Here is a 19,519-nt window from a genome sequence, read left to right on the forward strand (position 1 = left end):
GGGAATAAAGCTGACTGATTGTTTTCATGGGTGCTGAGAATTCGTTATTTAAATATAAAAAGGCTTTTTACTTGATCTAAACTCAATTTATTATCGAAGACCAAATAAAAGTCTCGTTTTTTCATAATAATTTTTCAGTTTCAGTTTTAATAAATAACGAAATATACCTGAGACAAAACTAAGATTTCCATCCAAAAAACAAAAAAAATAATATACAATTGCCTCAAAAAATATTTCAACTGCAATGAGCTGGTATAATAATTATTTAATAATGTAAATTAAAATATAAAGCACGATAAAATATTCATGTACCATGAATAATCAAATACCAGCTGTAGTATCTTGACTCCTTATCTGATTCTTCAGTATCGTACAGGTATATAGACTTTGTATCGCTTTATATACATGAAAATTCTTATTGGCTAATCACCACTTGGAAAACTTAACTTCCCACATCACATGAATCGCGGTTTTTTTTGCTGAGTGGGACTATCCATAGTCACATCAGATGGACTAGCAGGTCTTTTGCAATGACGAGCCATTTCACCTGCTATGAATGTGCATAGATCTGAGGTAGTTCTCTTACTCAATGGTGCTCTAAAAAGAGCCTCACGAAAAGTATGAAGATCTGTATCTAAACCTAAAGAAGCTGGCGGTTGTACTCCTGGAGGTGGAGAAATATTCCTTGGTCTGGGAGATAACCTGTAAAAATAATACTTGACACTTTGGTTCACTTCATAGAGCAACTATACCCTATTTATTTAATTTTCAGTTAAAATTACCTAAGGGAGGGAATACAAAACAAATTGCATTCGGGACCAGCTCTTTACATCTTCTGAGAAGATCTAAACATTTATGCACGTAATTTCAATAAGGAATCCTGTAAATAGTTTACTAAAACTAAAATTGGATGAAAATATTGAAGCGCAGCTGCAATTTAAGGTTTTGTCCTAAAATAAGCATATTGCTCTACAGGTGTCCTGAAATTAATGCAACAGAATTTGGTCACAGATTCTTTAGGCAAAATTGTATGGAGTTACAGCTCCCTGAAGTTCGCCCCTAAAAATAGTTTTTTCTTTTAATCTCCGAATGCGATCATACGAAAATCACTGAATTTGGTACACATGAGGTTTATGATATGCTGAATCTCATAGGGCTACCTATTTTGGCGATATACCCCTTTAAAACACTTTTTACTTCACAATGTCTTTTGAAGCACTAAGCATTAACAGCGTATTTAAATTCTTTGAAAATTGTTGAGCCTTTAGAAAGCCCTAACAATTGAAAATCTCTGTCCCTTTGCAGATTTTTGAGAAATATCTAGAAAGGGGATTGGGAGCATTTCGAAATTTGTATGGTATTCATACTTTCGATCAAATTTTTAGATCCTGCGTTTCATGAAAAAATTGCAAGGGACAAGAAAGTTCTTCAACTGAATGGGCTATATATCAAATTCAGTGATTTTCATATGGCTGGATTCCGAGATACCAAGAAAAGACTTTTATTAGGTACAAAAATAGGGTGTCTTAATTTTGTCTAGACAATCTGTGACCAAATTTTGTCGCATTCATTTCGGGACGTCCTGTATTGATACCCATTTTCGACGAGGATGGCGTTTACAGCATTCAATACAAGCTCATACCGCAAATAATACGATTGGAAAATAAACGTTCCCTTCGAGTTGAACACAATACCGTACTTTTTTCTACAACTATAACATAAAATATGGAAATTCGGTAATCTCACTGCTCATCCCTTTAATCATACACTTTTTGTATTTTTAGTGATGGTTTACGAAATTTTTCGATCCACGACGTTTTTTCAAATCTAAATTATTTTCAAGCGTCAAAAATGTAAATTTATTCCCAAGAAATGAAATGAAATCATTGTCATTTCATGATGATGTGCATACGTACATCAATCAAGTACATATAAACGAAAAAAAAACCCCAGACAAAAAAATTCCAAACCAATACTCAAATCAAACAATAATAGAACTAAAATACTCCAAAAGTTCCTACAAATACGCACGACACATCTGATGCGATTTTTTTTACTACAGCACTTATGGTTTCACAGGAAATTCCCTTGAATTTTTAAATCTAAATGGGAAAGCTGCGTGAAGAATCTTTGTATGAAAAAATTAAAAGGTCTCTACAATCAGACTGAATAAAACTAAAGGTGATAAATACAACTATGTATCTAGGACTAGTAATAAAGGATCTGAAACGAAATGAGTATGTCGAAAGTGTCGCCACCAGGATTTAAATCTTGGTGGGAGAAGTCCGAATATTATGTGGTCACTTAATGAATAGTTGTAGACAAAAGGTACTGATAAAAGCTTCATAGAACCGCATCGAAGATAGTCCAAGCTAACACAAAATAAATAATAAAACAATACACTCACTAAGCTATCTGAACAACTTTACAATAATTGACGATAATAATACGAAGTATGTAAAATTCCCAGAGCAAGTAATCAATAACAAAATAATTTAAACACAGTAAAGCTGGTTGAAGCCAAAGAGAATATCACAACCACCAAATAAAAGGAGAAGTACCAAGAAATAACTAACCATTTACCAAAGTACAAAATTTGAGTTTTTTGTGAAAAAGTATACAACGGAATACCAGAATATAAAGCGACTTTCACAAAATATGTTGAAATAAATAATAATTCAAGGCGTATTTGTATACCGTATTGTGATTCTGGTAAATTGTCAATTAAGAGTCATAAATAAAAATACTTTATTATTATTATTTTTCACATGACATTCACAGGATTATATGTATTTCATTTCTCACTCTATTAAAGGGACTGAGGTTTATTCCCTTCTCAATTCGGATTTCAGTGAAGATCATTGTTGAATTTCAATCACATCTGGGCTTTATCAGTGCTGTGGGTACATGTCTAGCTTGCATATCGTCTTTATATCAACAAAAGTGCTGTTGATCAGTAAATCCAGGCAAACTGCAGAACCTTTTAAATGTTATTTTTTCCAAGAATATCTCAATCAAAATGTAGATGGGTCCTTTTTCCATTGATAGTAATATGTTTGAAATAAAATATGAAAATAATAATACTAAAAATAAACAAAAAATGTGCAAAACTAACATGATGGATAACTAAGTAAATTACAATATCTAGATGAGCACCATATATTCCATAATACTAAAAACATACAAATATTTTAACTATTCAATCAAACAAACTCAGTTTCATATTTATCCACCCCGAAATGCATGCTGTAGGTAGAGGATCAATTTTTGATCCTAGATATAAAATAATATCATCAGGTTTATAGTTGAACTACATATTTAAATAAGCGTTGTTCATACACCTGATAGAGGTAAATATCCGAATTAAGTAACCGTCAATGTGACATAAGAGCAGATAAAATTCCTCAGGCAAATGTGGACGTCATATATTATTCATTAATGTTACATGATAGTGTTAAGCATAAAGCCTTCGCATAATCGGCCAAGGCCTACCTTTTAGTCGGTGCCCCTATCAAATATTATATAGCTTCCAAAAGTATAGAGAAGCTAGTTGGGTAATCCTGGACCTATCGAAGAATTTGAAATCGTCAATTTTTGCCCGAATGGTTCTAAGTATTTCTCTATGTCTCACAAAAAACACGCAATCAATAAACGATGCCAACTGATGATCTACACTACACACTCCTCCGAAGCTTTAGCACAACTTAATGAAATAAAGCCTCCCCACGTCTGACTATCTCTGTGAAGAGAGAGAAGGAGCATTCTATTCTTCTAGCTCAACACAGGATTATACGTTATTATACGCGCAAACTTCCGATTCTTGCACTGTTCGACTTTACTCGAAATTTCTTTGTCTAATGCATTGAATTATCGTGATCATCAACCAAATTTTCCACATCCGTATATCGAATATGGTAATGAAAATATATTGTGAGATATATTTCAACACAAACAGAAGGAGTTAATTTGACAAATTTACACGTATGAAAAAAGAGTGTAAACTGTATGCAACAACTTTTCACCAAATACTTATTTATTTTTACCTATGATGTGAATGATGGTGGAAGTGGTTTTGCCTTGGAGGAGGAGGTTTCCCAGAAAGGTAAGCTAATAGGTCTTCCCTCCTTATCAATCTTCTTTTCCTTTTCACCCAGTTCAACAGCTCTGCATTTCTCTTTTGATAACCTAGTTGTTTTGCTATTTCACTTGATCGTTTCAGGCTTTCGCAAGACTCTGCAAAAAAAAATTGCAATCAAGAGATGACTACAATGTTAAGAAACAAACTCGACAGAATCTAATATTTGAGTAGTGCATTGAAACATGATTCGAAATCGTTCCATTTCATTTTAAATTGAAAAAAACAGTGCCATATACATAAAGGAGAGATTTTGATAATTTTTAGACCCTGCATGGAGTTGCTTATTTTATCATAAAATGTATATACATATATTGAATTAATTCAGAACAAACCTTTATAAAGTGAAGTAACTGAACTAGCTGCCATTTGAAATTGCAACCATAAGGCTCCTGGATCTCCTGCATAACGATCTGAAAAATTAATGAGAGCATATGTAACGAAGGGTTTATGCAGACTTCTAAAAACTAAGACCTATGAAATGAAGCAACCTTATAGGAAGATGGCGATCATATTAATGTCATCTGCCAATAGTAATTGTTCCTTTCTTAAGCTTTTTTTGAAATTTTTTTAACAATAATTGAATCCATATAATACAGGTGTTCCATTTGAAACTGCCATCAAATGCAAATACACCCATACAGAATGAATATTTTCAATACATAGAGAATTCAAAATTATATTTGATGTTATATGAAGTACCATTTTTTATATGTAAACCTATAAATTCAGAGATATTATATACTCGATTTGTTTGCTTTTTGATCAATATACACTGACGTATAGTATAGTCAGAAACAATATAACCTCGAATATAACAGATCTTTTCAATACCAAATTTTTAGGTGAAATATTTTCTAATAATAGAGGTTTAGAAGCCTACTCTAAAAACCTCATCAGTTATACGTATATGCACAAACTTACAAAGAGTAAAATGCAATAAGGAATTCACAAATTAACTGATTTCATTAAAAACATCAGATTCCTCCGAGATTCTATATTCAGCGACATACTCAAGAAATCGAGTAAGGATAAGAGATTGTCGAATCTCCATACATTAAGCCAGCTAAAAGGTTATGCTGTACCTGCTTTCAATTTGGCAAAAATTCACTTGTAGTTTGAGAATATATGGTACATATACGGTATATATATGGTATTCGATAACTAACGTTAAGATTTAGCAGAAAAAATTGCATTATCAAGATGTCCCTCAAGTTTTGTTATAAAAGAAACAGCAGTTTTGATCATAACATCAAAAGTTATCATTATACACTAATGAACTTAATTTGTGCACTTCAAGTTTCATTAGGTCAATGTATCAATGCCTTCTTAGAAAATGCAAATGTGACATTGAAAAAAATTAGAGTAACATATTATTTCAAGAATATATATGGTAGAGGAGACAGTGAAAAAGATCTCCTTTAATCTACTCAGGTGTCAAATGAATCGATTAAAACGAAAATCTAAATAAAATGTCGTAATGACAAAGGAAGTTCAATGTTACTGATGTTACAAAGATCTCACCTCTATATAACTGAGCTATATGTGTGGCTGATTCTTGAAAACCATTCCATATTTTTGTACTGGAATGATCGGATTCAGCATTTAGAGATTGTTCATAATCAGGTTGTTCCTCGATTGATTCTACACATTGTTGTTCCCAGCCGTTGAGCCAATTATTCTCCTCGTGATCATCTGGGTTCATTTTTTTCACTTGATGTTATGAAATAAAACACATTGATACTGCTGAATTTATCCACAGTACATAAATTATTAACTTATCGTACACAAACACACCTTAAAAACACTAAAATTCAACAACTTCCACTAACCATTTTCCATTTCCTCTACATATATATATATATGGGTGTGTTCATAAACTTACTCCGAGAGTAGAGTATGAGTATGGTCATGCTCAGAGAGCATACTCTGAGGAACTAAAAGTACGTTTGTGAACGCTTCGGGTAATCAGAGCTTACTCAGAGCTTGCTCTGAGTAAGTTTGTGAACGCAACCTATATGAAGTGATAGAGTACTGACATATTATAGAATATAATTCTTTTTCTTCGCAGTTCCTTTCTATGCTTGGGGTATTCGAGTCTCCAAAAATGATAAATAACTTATTAATACAAAATAACCCCCAAGATTTAAAATATCATATATATTTTTAAATCTAAAAATATTGTTACATGCAACCGTATTCTGACAGCTACAATTGACTTGGAACAGAATGCAGGTGCGTATTAGGGGGAGACTATGGAGAGTAGAGCCCTACCCTGCATTATTTTAACTGATATCACTGATTGAATCTATTCTAATATCTCATCTCATATCTCCGTCATGGAGGTTCAACCATACAGTGAACTGAATAAAGTTCCTAATTGAGTTCATTGCCTGCATGATCTCCGTGGAAAATAACAACTATAATTTTACACCAAATTCAAAACATCGGACAGAATGTTCGCCGTTCCAGCGTTGAATACTACCAAAGCACCACAGATTACAGAGTAGCAAAGCACTCAAAGCAGAGACTGTTGTCTCAGTACCGTAGTCAGAAGTATCTACGCTCAGTACCAAAGTTGGTAACAGATTAACAGAATCCGTACTCCATATTTCATTGAGCCAAATCCAACTTCAAGGGATGATAATTTCGTCATATTGATGTTTTATTCAGGCTGTATTCGGGTACGACTTTTGGACGGTCCGAGAATTGTTCTAAAACTGAGCAAAACTGTTGCGCCCTAGTATCGAATCCTCTGCGCAGTTCTAGAACCATTCTCGGACTGTCCGAAAGCCGAACCCGAATACAACTATAGACTATAATTGGGTTAAATAATTCATTTCGTTAATAAATTATTAATAGTGATAGTTTGGGGGGCTTCAGCTTATGGTAGTCCATAGCCATCTGTTTCTATTTGATTCAGCATGATGACTTCACGTTATGTTGATATTCTACAAATATCTTCATTGCCTTATTAATATTTCCTGATATTGTCAATGCCGTATTTGTATACGCCAAACACATTTTTTTTTTCGTATTATAAGAGAATTTCTCGCAACTGTTAACTTTTCAATCACAATGTGAGACTACCTACCATACTGCTAAAAGATAAAGTTGAAGAATTATCGCATTTGGTTGTATTGTAACATCTCTGATCTCAATGAGTAAAGATGCAGATCTTTCTGAAAAATCCTGAATATTTTCATCTCAACCTGCTGCACTCTGAAAAATTATCTTCGTTTGGAGCTACATTGTAATTTATTCAGAAACATAAAAAACAAAAAATTTCACTTTGCTCTAGATCTAAAATTTAATAATTCAGAGTCCAGACTTAAAGTTATATAGAAAAACAGAATTTAAGTAACGCAATATTCTCTCTTTCCAAGTAAAAAAGCTGTGGTACTTATTTTAGTTGAAGAGTTTATTGGAAGACATTGGAATACAAATTTTCAGAGAAATAGGCCTAATAGTTTAATAATATAGAAATCCTCTTAAGGTCAGTCCACTAATAGAGCTGGTGCTCGCTCGTCTTGTAGGCTGGTGTGGCTCGTCTGACTCGTGGCTGTGTTTGTTCTATCATTGTTCACATTATTTCAGTTGCATTTACTCAAGATGATCCACTTCATTTGCAGTAGGTAATACAAAATAAAGATTAAGTAAAAATCGAAATGAATAGTTTTAAGAGCACGAGTAGTGTGGACCCAAAGATATTACACTGTGAGATCCAGAGACCTTTCTCTATGGTAATTTCTTTGTGTGGACCTGCCTTGACGTACCAACAAGCGGAGCCACTCGTCCACATTACTCGCAAGCCACCCAAGTTACATGAGCACGAGCACTAGTGTGGACCGGCCTTTATGCAGTTAATTCAAAGGCACATTTCGACCAACCTTTATAAAGAGATTAAGGGGATGTGCGGCCATCTTTCTGCAAGTCTTGAAGAAGAGATCAATTCAGGAAGAAGGAAAAATTAATGCTGATTGACGAATGTGTTCAAGAACTCTTGATTTTTTCTATTATATGTTTCTTCGATTCTGTTTTTTTCTTATAAACTGTTGCAGGGGAGGGTTGTGGATAGGAAAAAAATAAACAACATTTACATTTAAGACAACCTTTATTACTGAATGCATACTGGTCAAAGGGTTACAAGTATAGAGCATCGAACAATCTGACAGCTCTTTAAAAGCACTTAAATAAGTCGACTTATTCCTAGGTGCCAAACTGTACTGCGAAGAAGCATAAATTGAATAGGCATTTTTCAACGTCAGCTTGAAATTATTTCTCAGTTTAGCAGTACAGTAAGGTAAATTGTTGAAAATAATGACAGTGATTATCATATTATTGTTAAGCTTACTGAAGTCCATTATTTATTCATTTGGGTAAGAATTGAATTTCTGCAGTAGATTGAATATTTGATTTTTCGTTACTTCATCTAAAATTCATTTGATATCACCGTGACATTTGGCCTGGTCCCTGAGTTTACCTTCCAATAGCAAACAAGGAATTACAGATGAATATTGAGATTCAAGCTTATATTTTATTCATTAGATCTATAAAGGTAGTTCTGTGAGCATATTTGACCCAAATAATGAAAGATAAATCCATCACAAACATCTACAATATGTCTAAGCTGATAAATATACTCATGATATCATTTAAGATTTTCACTAGATGATTGGTGGTGATATTACAAGATATTCTGATTTACGAATTGTCTTTTTATCACATTTACTTCAACAGGAAACCATGATTAATACATCATTCCAGTACTTCATTTTTTTTTAATTTTACTGAATAAACACAACCATAGAAGGTTCAATTACTTCAAATAAAACATTTTTTCATTAAAAATATATTAAACAGGAACTAGGATTTGAATCATGCCATATTAAAATTATACAACAGTAGTTTAACTGTATACCAATTATCCACAAAAAATATTCAGATATAACAACTCTAGTTGCCCAAATTTCTTCAGTATCGTCAATCAACAAACTGTTTCTGCTCTATATCTCTGCTACTCATTCAACTACTGGAATATTGGTTTCATTATTATTGGACTAGACTTAAGGAGGGATCGTGTTAGGCCATTCGTTAGGAAAAAAATAATTTTTTTTGGTATATGGCTGAAAAAGTTATATGAAGGCCATTTCTCTTCATATTGGCGGAGAGATTTCCATTTGAAAGTTTTTGAACACAACATAATCGAAAGCATATCTAGATTACTTCTGGATAAAGGATAATTTGATTGTAAAAATCAGTTGTTCATTCACCTGGTCTCATGCTTATCGAAATTCAAACTATTTTCTCCTAAGAAAAACAGATGAAAATAAATCTTTCAGTACCAACATCAAACATTATTTCCAGCCAGAGGGTACTATCGTGATGTTTCAAAGTTCTACTTAACATACAAAAGTGGAAAATTACAAAATAATGTTGTTATTGACAACTTGCAACATACCTTATCACAAAGAAATTTATCACACAAAACTTGAAACAAATAGACTGGGAAAACAATAAAACGAAGAAAAATATAAACAATAAAAATTCCTGAAGTAAATACTAATCATGGATAAATTCAGTTAACTATTTGTACAGTTAATATGGGAAGCCCTTTTCGTTGAATTCAGTACAAGTACTTGGGAAATCAGTAAATACTTCAGTTTAAATTTTTTGACAGACATATTACTTTATAACAAATTGAAGGAACATAACACGAAACCATTTAAGCAGTACCTACTTAATTTTGACTTAGAATTTTTCAACGACTTAAACTAAAAATATAATTAAGTTGAAGATTACAATGATTAGATAAAGTAAATGAGAACCAATCAATCTTGGAACATGAGCTCTGATTTATATTGTGAGTAGGGTTGAATTTTTCTTAACAATTAACACTTAGCCTAATTAATGTGAATAGATATTATAATATACTATGAAATAATAACAGTTGTACATTTTGTAGCCAATATATACAAATATATTGCATTATAAGGTTAATATACACAGCAGATAAGCGTAAACGGCTCAACAGATCTTAGATCCAATAAACCGTTGTGAGCAAAAGTTTTGAACATAAATTTGGCACAGTAATTTAATGAAAACGAATGTCTTTTTGGTCTGAACCTCGAAATTTTCAACATTTTTGAATAAAAACAAATTTAACACAAAACAATACGTGAAAGATAATAAATGAGAATATAAGGAGGTGAAATTTGGAAAAAAGACGTGGAAAAAGATAAGTACTCATGATAAAAAAAAAACTTTTTGAAAATTGAGTGAATATTGGAAATGTTTCAAATTGACAATTGATCTATTTTCAATCAGTCACTGGGCGTTACTACAGTCTTTCAGGCCATGGTGAGGCAGAACCTACAAACTAATTCCCAATATCTTACCATTTCATTATTTACTAGATGGTTAACATCGAAATTATTGGTTGTTCATAAATTTTGAATAAAGAAGAAAACTCGTAAATTTAAAATTGAAGAGGAATGTTTTTCAGCTTAATCCTACACACACTGATAATATTTCAATCCTGAGATAAAGAGGGCCTATTCATATCTAACAAATACCTTCTTAACTTAACACATATTTCAAGCCTTCTTCTCGACTGTAACTATCAACTCCTAATGAATTATTGGCTCCAACATATTGCAATTTTAACAATTTTTAACCTACTTGTTACTCTTCAAATATTTATGACATACAAAATTTCTTCTATCTTTTTACAGTTGGCAGTTCCAGCTAGCTTTTTTAATCTCCACAATGAGATCATCTAAATAACACTCGATATCTCTACTGAAAATTCGCTCCACAACCAAGCAAACCAGCCCAAAAGCTATTTGCATTCGTGCCCATGGTAATTGTGAATATTACCCAAAACAGTTCAGTTTTCTAATCGTTAATCGATAAATTTTTGAGAAAATTAAGAATATGATTGGCGATTTTGGTGTACAGATGATACAGGATATAATTTTTCCAAGGATAATTTTCACAATGGCAACATATCATTCTCAAAGAGGTTACATCATACTGGAAATCAATTTGAGTTTTTCACAGTCAAACTTTTTGTGTTAATGGAGTTATTATGAATAATCGATACATAAGTTTTTGAATTCTATTGTCAGTGTAACTCTCTTTGGAAGTTTTTGCAGGATTCTCTATCTAGAGATGTCGATAAATTTTCAAACAATCAAAAAAACATCTTATCATATACTTCTTCAGTTCAAAAGGTACGACCTATTTTTATCTGTTCTTCATTGTACAATGGATCTTAAACATTAATATTCGCTATACTATCTTAATTTTTCCCTCTAAGAGTCAGGCCCAGAGATTACAATTGCAGGCTAATAGGCACTTCGGTTGTGCATAACGTAAAGAACCCTAGTTAAAAAAATTTTGAATATAACTAATAGGTTACAGAATTGTCCCAGATCCTATCAAAAATTTCACTGGAACTTCTTTGGCAGAGTTTTAGAATGTGATCATTTTTAATGAAAATTTCTGACAATTCTACTTCTTTCAATTTGTTCTAGGGTAAAAGGATAAAAAATATCACAACCCTTTGGAAGATACTTTTGAGAGGTACTGGGAAAACTGGAAATATGACACTTCATATCTTTGGTATATAATCAGAATAAGATGGCAAGAAACTGTAAGCCTACTTCAGGGAAATAAGTTGATCATAAAAGCAGAAAATTTGTGGATAACGAGAAAACAAAAGCCTAGTATTAATACTTGAGAGGAAAATAGTATTGCACATTGTGGTATGATTTTTTCAAGTCATAACCATGACTGAAATGCTGCCTAATTAAGTATTACATCTAAGTCTTATCTTTATAATAATTTCAACCCATAAACCCACAAATTGATATTTTTCAACCAACTCACAAATGAAATCAGAACTTTCTACAACTTGAGTCTAATTGGTTAACGATTATCAAGCGGAATTATTTGAGCGCATTAAATTTTCCAAAAAATAAGAAATATCCATTATGCGATCAAACAATTCACATATTCAGTTGTTGTAAAAGAAACTACAATTGACGATAGTCACTTTCAGAAGTTTCCAGACCCCGACAGGTCACATGAAATGAATTTTTTATTGTTATTACAATATCGTCTAAATAGGCACATATTTTGGTATCATCTTTTTCTGAACACTGCAAACTTTTCACCCAAAGGTGACAAGGAACAGGAATATTCAATTTTGACCTTGAATATGACAGCATATGGGACAAGATGATACTGGCCATTCCTAATGTCATCTCTACTGCATTATTCCAAAAGGCTTGGGCTTAATTGAATTCATCAAAGGCTTTGTTAGAATCGAATTCTTACTTATTGCCAATTCTTCCAAGAACAATCACATTAATTTCAGGTAGAACCTCGATGATCTTCGGTAGAAAAAAATTACTGTCAATCAATGCACAAGGTTTAATTCAAAACAATCTCTAGGGAATGATATATATGAATAAATTCATATATGTGCTATAAAAGCATTTATTTACAACAATTTTTCTGACCTCTGTTATTAAGAGTTTTGTATTTTAGTATCAATTTTCAACTAGGTGCTATTCATTCTTTTTCATTTGAAACTCCCTGTGCAATGATACCTTATCTGAATGACACATAAGGTGAACAATTTCAACTGTTTTTGTACATGATATTTCATACAACTGATGCGATATAATAAACATCAGATGTTTTATTTCCAAAATATTCCAATATGTTCGAAGTATTTTTCAGTTTTCCTTATACTAAATCATTCAAATATGTAATTTTCCAGATCTAATATATTTAAATACTACCGAACACCAATTTCTCTAGTCATGGCAGTTATGCCAGTTCATAATTCAAATATATTGTTATTTATTATACTCTTCTTATAATAATATATACATTCAGTGGCGACATTATATATACTTGAAACACAAGTGGCACTTTGATCACAAATACTTTTAACCTAAATACCATACACAGGCGGCTTTTATACGAAGCACATCTGTTCACAAGATTACAATTTGGTTCAGAAACATTCCCATTTTTGATTAACTATACAATGTTATGACAAAGAAACACGATGAAATTTTGTGTCATGGAAAGTATTTTATTGGAATCACAAACGATTTGTACAATTTGGGTAGGTACTTAGAAATGTTGTATTAAAAGTAAAGGTGCTTCTGAATTTCGGAATGATATTAAAAACAAAAGAAGATTCGATACCCTGTATACATATTTAGCTCATATCTAATTTGCAAATGACTGGGGATTAAAAGTTGAGTATTTCCTTTTTTGCATTGAAGAACGATATATGTATATATGAAAAACACTCGAATTTTACATAAATATACTTTCATTCGTTGCCATTTTCATATTGCAAAATATCAGGTTACTTTCATGTTTATATGGTGAAAATTGCTTTGAATCACTGCATTCTCAATTAAGTACATTCAACAAACCAAGTCATCGACATGGCCTTTCTGAACACCAGATCATCCACAAATATGTTTGCAATCTCGAAGACGACCCAAACGAACTTTTTTTTATTTTTTTGGATAATATTAAACACTACAAGTTTCAAAATATTTTGTTACATTCAGAATAATTTGAACAGATGGAATCAGTTGGAGTTGTGCATTTACCACTCAACATCACCTTTTAAAATAAGATCACATTTTCACTGAAGCAGTATACAGGGTGCTCCAAATAACATAGCGTATTAGGGATGTTATGTTAGAATCGGTCATTCGACATAGCAAATACTTCATTATCCACTTATTAGAAGAATATTTTTATCTTGGAACGGCTAATAGGGCAAGTTATTTGATGCACTCTGTATAACTAAATAATTTTTTTGGCTACGAAAAAACGAATAAATTATTTCCGGAGTATTTTTGATTGCTCACTAAATAACGTCAACTTTTCTCTCATTCAACACAGCACTTCAAATTGAATGGAAATTCAATGGTCATCCATTCGTACATGAAATAGCAAAGGATTGCTGGATATAGCAGTCATTCGAGACAATTACGAGTATGAAATTTGGCTGGGCACCTAGGCAGAAGTGCTTGAACGTCGAAAGACTCAAATCGTTTCATTGATGCTGTAGAACATTTTACGAACTATCCAAAACGTCCCAAATCCTTCCATTCGCCTTAGTATTAAATAAGATGATATGCTTTTGACTTAAATCAGAAATGCCCTAAATTCAAATCCAAATCTTGATAACAATAAAAATCGAAAGTCATCCAATCAACTCAACGTCTATTGCCTTATAACGAATTTCACAGAAGTCTTTCAGTTGGTCCCTAAATGTTATTGACTAGTTTGATCATTTGATTTGAAGATTGTGAAGTTCAGGTTAATATTCGGGAATTGAAAGATAAATCTGAATCACATTTTAACTCTTTCACAATAAATAAAATCAGGCAATATTTTCCAGTACGGCTTTAACGTCTTTCCAAATATTTAAATAACAGAATGGCACGAGTTTAATACGGCTTTTCTACTGTGAACGAGCCGTTTCAATCGAAATGGGATTCCGCAAAAATGCTTTTGGGTAGTGCTAAAGTGGACTACAGCCAAAACATTCAGACTTTGGGTTGTCATATTAGTATACACAACAAGAAAAAACCCTACTACCAAACTCTTAATTACTATGTAATATCATAAAACCTAAACTCTAAATACAATTATTATACTATATTGGCAATAAGATACTAGATTTAGAAATTCTATTGGAACTTACAATTAATGGGCCTATTCGTGAGGTTAAACAAAAGCGTCTCTCGAAAATGTTCAAATTAAAGCAGAATTTCATAATTCACCCCCCGTCGAATGGCCCAGATTTTTGCACCATTTCTTAAATTTCGAAATATCCGCCAGTTCCCGTGAAACAATTCGTTATTATTACAATGATAATGATTGAATCAATTTTCAATAATCGATTTCGCAAAGGATATGATAGTTAAATGTTAACATTCAGAAGAACTGACGGATACCTCGAAACGTTGAAAGCTAACCAAAGCTTTTCAAATTTTTTTTTTCGTTTTTTTTATTTTTACAATATATTAAAAATTAAAAAGCCACTTAAGAGTCACAGCACAGTTGTGTACATAAAAAACATATGTTAGTTAATGCATTGAACCTGTAATCCGTTGAACTATGTACAATTTCAATTGCAACCAAAGAATTTGTCATTATTCGAATGCTTAAATGAAAGGTCTGTATCAGTCTTCATTCTTTGAATTGTATTCTCACGAAACTTGAAAAATTAATCATTAGCATTGTTTGATAATTATGATGACCCGCGCGGAGTCCAGATGCGCCAACACTAATGAGATCAACAAAAAAAGTCAGCAAGTCCAACATAACGACTGACCAAAAAAGAACACATCATGTATCGAAGATATTGAGGAATTTCCAAAAAGTTTTACAATTTCCGATCGGTTAGGGACAATGATTAATCGGTTACATCGTAATATTCGAAAACGAATGTGTGCACAGGGTGGCCCCAAATTCGTCGTCCGGCAAGGGGATCTCTGAAACCAGAGTAGCTAGAACAAAACAGATGGCACGTTTCCGAGCTCTTTTTTAGAGAAACAAAGAACAGTGAAAAAAATTAAAACTGCCTCCTACGTGACTTCGTTTTTGAGATATTGGTGGAAACTGTGATTCTGACAGTTTCGGAAGGTTCAAATAAGTTTTTTGAATATTTCACAGGCAGTTAGACGCAGATTTCAAAAGTATAATAGTTACTGCCTGTGGAGCGTTCAAGTTTCACATTTCCCAGACAAAAGAATTATTTGAACTTTACGAAATCGTCAAAATCTTTCACCGTTCTTAGTTCCCCTGCAAAAGAGAATCTATTCGGTTCTACCACTTCCAGTTGCGGAGATCCCCCTAGCTGGGCACCGAATTTTGGACACCATGTACAGCTGGAACAAATAGGGATTCTCAAGTTACAATGGAAAATGTATCGTTAACACAGGGATTAGTATTGTAGTTCTTATCTTTCATACCTGTATGTAGGCACCTAAGTGCTCGCACACATTCATACAAACACACATACAGTTAGCTACAGATGTGTCGACATATCTTGAACACCACGATAACACTTGTGATTGTTTGATGTATCCCGACCAGAGCACAGAGCAGTTGATCCCGTCTCTCATGAGAAGGGCGACAAAATCACAGTAAATGGACTAATATAAATATATATATATATACCCTTGTCTATGGCTAACATACATACAGTACATGAAATACACTAATTAATAGATATATATATATATAGTATCATATATATATAAACTCTAGTTAGAACGATATATATTATTAGCTATTTCATATTGTGTTTATTACTAATTTATTTAAGAATACTTATAGCGTGCAGTCTAAGAACTGATTGTGTGGTGTTATAATACCAGCTAACAGAGCCCAGATCGGGGGCTTACAGTTCAATTATGTAGTGATTTATTGATTTTTGTTTCCTTTCAACAATGTGTTACACGAATTACTTTGTATGTGTATTTTTTTGATATAAGGAATTAGAGATCACAGGATTTGTGGGGTTAACAATTTAATCACAGTCTTTGCACAAACTGACGCCCGGTAAAAAAGGGGTGAACGATCCAACGTCTGTACGCATTGTCCCCGCTAGTCTATCGGAAAATTCGTGTGGGCTTTAATTTCGAGATGGAGTCGGTGAAATGCAATAAGTCTGGAGCTCCTTGTTCGACTGACCAAATGTCTTAAATTATGGAATGTACGTTAAGTGGCATCCTTTTTGCAAAATTGAGATTTGGAAAAATCCGGACGACAATGGGTACAGCATCATTTTGTTTGGGGGGTACGTGTAGCATTGTGCAAAGAGAGGCCAACCACACCAAGAAAACAAACACATACGTTCAACTAAGGTACGACATTAAATTATTAAAACAACGGATAATATACGATATAAGAAAATATCTAAATACGCTGAAACGTTCGTCAAAAACATACAACAGTACAGAATTATTTTTGTCATAAAATATAAACGTCACCACTAGTATATATATTTTTTATATATATTACACAAATATATATTACTTTTTCTTCGTGCACGTAAAAATATAATTCTTGTTTCATAAGGGACTAGTTAAAAATTAGTTTCAATGTCACCCTTAAGTGCGTTTCAACTTGAGCGCCAATGGAAAACGAAAACACTTCGGTTTTTAATTTCTGTGTCAGTCACTTTACTAATGGAATATTAAGTCGCAAATATCGAGTTAAGTTGCATTCCTAATACTTTGTTAATAAATCTTTTGAAAAACTGCCGCTGCACAAACATATACACATTTCGGTTGATATAATTATTAGATCAGCAAAGGATAACTAGTCAAAACGGAATAATTATTATTCCTCAACAATTTTTAAGGACACCACACTTTTACTTTTTTAGACGGAGAAATACCACTGAGTATAGATGGGAAGTACGGTATAATTCTCAATATTTGTACCAGTATGACTTAGTCCACAAAAAACACATTTATACAATTTGTGGAGTAATCAATTCCAGATTATATTGCAGGATTTGACTGAACTGTAAAAGTGCCATGTCTTTTTAGGAAATCAATAGTGTATATATCAGCGAAACCACAAACTTAAAATAAACATAATATCCTTAAAAAAAAACAATTATCAAATCACCATAAAAATTAAATATTACATTTAAGAATAACAATAAAAGAATTGTTAAATAATAATACAATAAATATCAGTTTCATCTAGTAGGACATTTATATGTTTTCCTTATATAAAACATTAAAATCATTATAATAAAACGTGTAGAAAATGTGTAAAGATCGACACTCGTTCGAATGTTTAATGTCATTGACGAAAATTCAAGTTCGTACTTCTGTCTTAAATCGACTCACCCCCCAAGAGGTCTCCCGGAAGGAAAGAATTTAAACTAGAGGGAGTTGCTCTAGCGGCATCAGACACATCTAAGCCAGAAGTGCCCCACAGGTTTGCGGAAGGATTGTTATTACTCCAGCCAGAACTCCAAGTATCACCACCTGAACCAGGCTGTTTATTGTTGGCCCTCCATCCCCCAGAGGAGCCTCCCTGACTAGCAACAGTTTGAAGAAGCGTGTTCGCGTCCCAGTCTGTCGGATTCTCCGCCAGAATCGTGGTATTACCCAACACACAATTATTCAGAGCTGTTTGGGCCTGAAATTGAAAAAAAATTGTTTGAGACTCGGGGAGTCATTGATTTAGATTGAAAACTTTTTTCTTTAATCTTGATGTTTTGAAAAATCTACTAATAATTTTGTGAATACTTACTTTAGTCGCTTCTTCACGAGATGAGTATTTGGCAAGCGCAAAACCTTGATGTAAATGCAAGTGGAAACTCAATAAGGGCCCATGTTGCATACACAAGGTCCGCAATGTAGAGCCGTCAATCTGCAATAAATGGAATGACAATATATTAAAAACCGTCCGATTTTCAGATAAAAAAAAGAATTGATTATTTTAGATTTCACATCTATTATTAGAAGTTTTTTTCGAAACGAGGAAAACTACTAAAGAGATGTCCTGAATAAGTGAGGTTCAAACCTGGGCAGTGAGATTGCGTAGTAGGAGCCACTGGGAGGTGGCGGCCATCCAATTGGATGATCTCTGCTGGTTCGTGCCCCAAGGGGCCGAACTGCCAATGGTGTTAGACCATCCGTTCACTAAAGATCCTGATTTAGTGGAGAGACCAGGAGGTGGTCCTCTTGATTTAGGAGCACCCCACAATTCTGATGTGACGGCAGTTGTGGTGTTCTCCAGTCCTTTGTTTCCTATCTTGCTCTGCGGACTGGAAAGAAAAAGGAAGCAAGTTAGAATTTTACACGTCTTTGACTCGTTCGAATATTTCAATAGTAGTTTTTCAGGTCAAAAGAAACACTTTTATCGTATACCATCATCTCCCATTCGGTACTGACCCTTTCAAGCTTTCATAATGAGCTATGCCACCCCTGGAGAAACAAAACTCCCTTCACTGCACATGTGTGAATCTTTCAAACAGAGTTGTATTCAGTCAAAGTACCCAATTTTTTAAATTTCACAGATACTTTTTAATTTTTCAATATCAAATCACTCGAAAACGGCGCATTATGCGAGAAAATAGGAGGAATACTTTTATTTTACAATATGTTTAAATATTCATAAGATAGCGTCCAACTTAGTTTCAAGAATTGGGTTTTTTGAATATTTGGTATTTTTATGGTACGTAATGGTCATAATGAGAAAACTGGAAGACGTGTCAGAAAAAGATTCATTGAATGAATGAAAAACTAAATTCTGAAATTTAAAATTCATTCTACAAAACCGTTTGTGAGCTAGAACTAAAAA

General features: G+C 33.0%; 2 protein-coding genes across 9 annotated transcripts in view; both read right to left on the minus strand.

Moving 5' to 3' along the window:
* Positions 1 to 64: 64 nt before the first annotated feature.
* On the minus strand, positions 65 to 6,000 carry LOC123317244 (UPF0472 protein C16orf72). Its single transcript, XM_044903678.1, has 5 exons — positions 5,933 to 6,000; positions 5,660 to 5,848; positions 4,471 to 4,548; positions 4,044 to 4,233; positions 65 to 702 (listed from the first exon to the last, which is right to left on the minus strand). Exons 2-5 carry the CDS (start codon positions 5,838 to 5,840, stop codon positions 456 to 458), a joined length of 696 nt encoding a protein of 231 aa, XP_044759613.1. The 5' UTR covers positions 5,841 to 5,848; positions 5,933 to 6,000; the 3' UTR covers positions 65 to 455.
* A 2,230-nt stretch (positions 6,001 to 8,230) lies between these two features.
* The window catches only part of LOC123316995 (protein Gawky), a 43,765-nt gene continuing 32,476 nt past the window's right edge, over positions 8,231 to 19,519 (minus strand). For all 8 annotated transcript variants that reach the window (XM_044903325.1, XM_044903331.1, XM_044903332.1 and 5 more), the window contains 3 exons: positions 18,740 to 18,983; positions 18,467 to 18,586; positions 8,231 to 18,352 (listed from right to left, as the gene is read on the minus strand). In XM_044903325.1, the coding sequence (XP_044759260.1) occupies positions 18,044 to 18,352; positions 18,467 to 18,586; positions 18,740 to 18,983 (673 nt within the window). In that variant the 3' untranslated portion in view covers positions 8,231 to 18,043. The remainder of the gene's footprint in view (positions 18,353 to 18,466; positions 18,587 to 18,739; positions 18,984 to 19,519) is intronic.

This window comes from Coccinella septempunctata, chromosome 7 (genome assembly GCF_907165205.1).
Source record: "Coccinella septempunctata chromosome 7, icCocSept1.1, whole genome shotgun sequence".
Lineage (NCBI taxonomy): Eukaryota > Metazoa > Arthropoda > Insecta > Coleoptera > Coccinellidae > Coccinella > Coccinella septempunctata.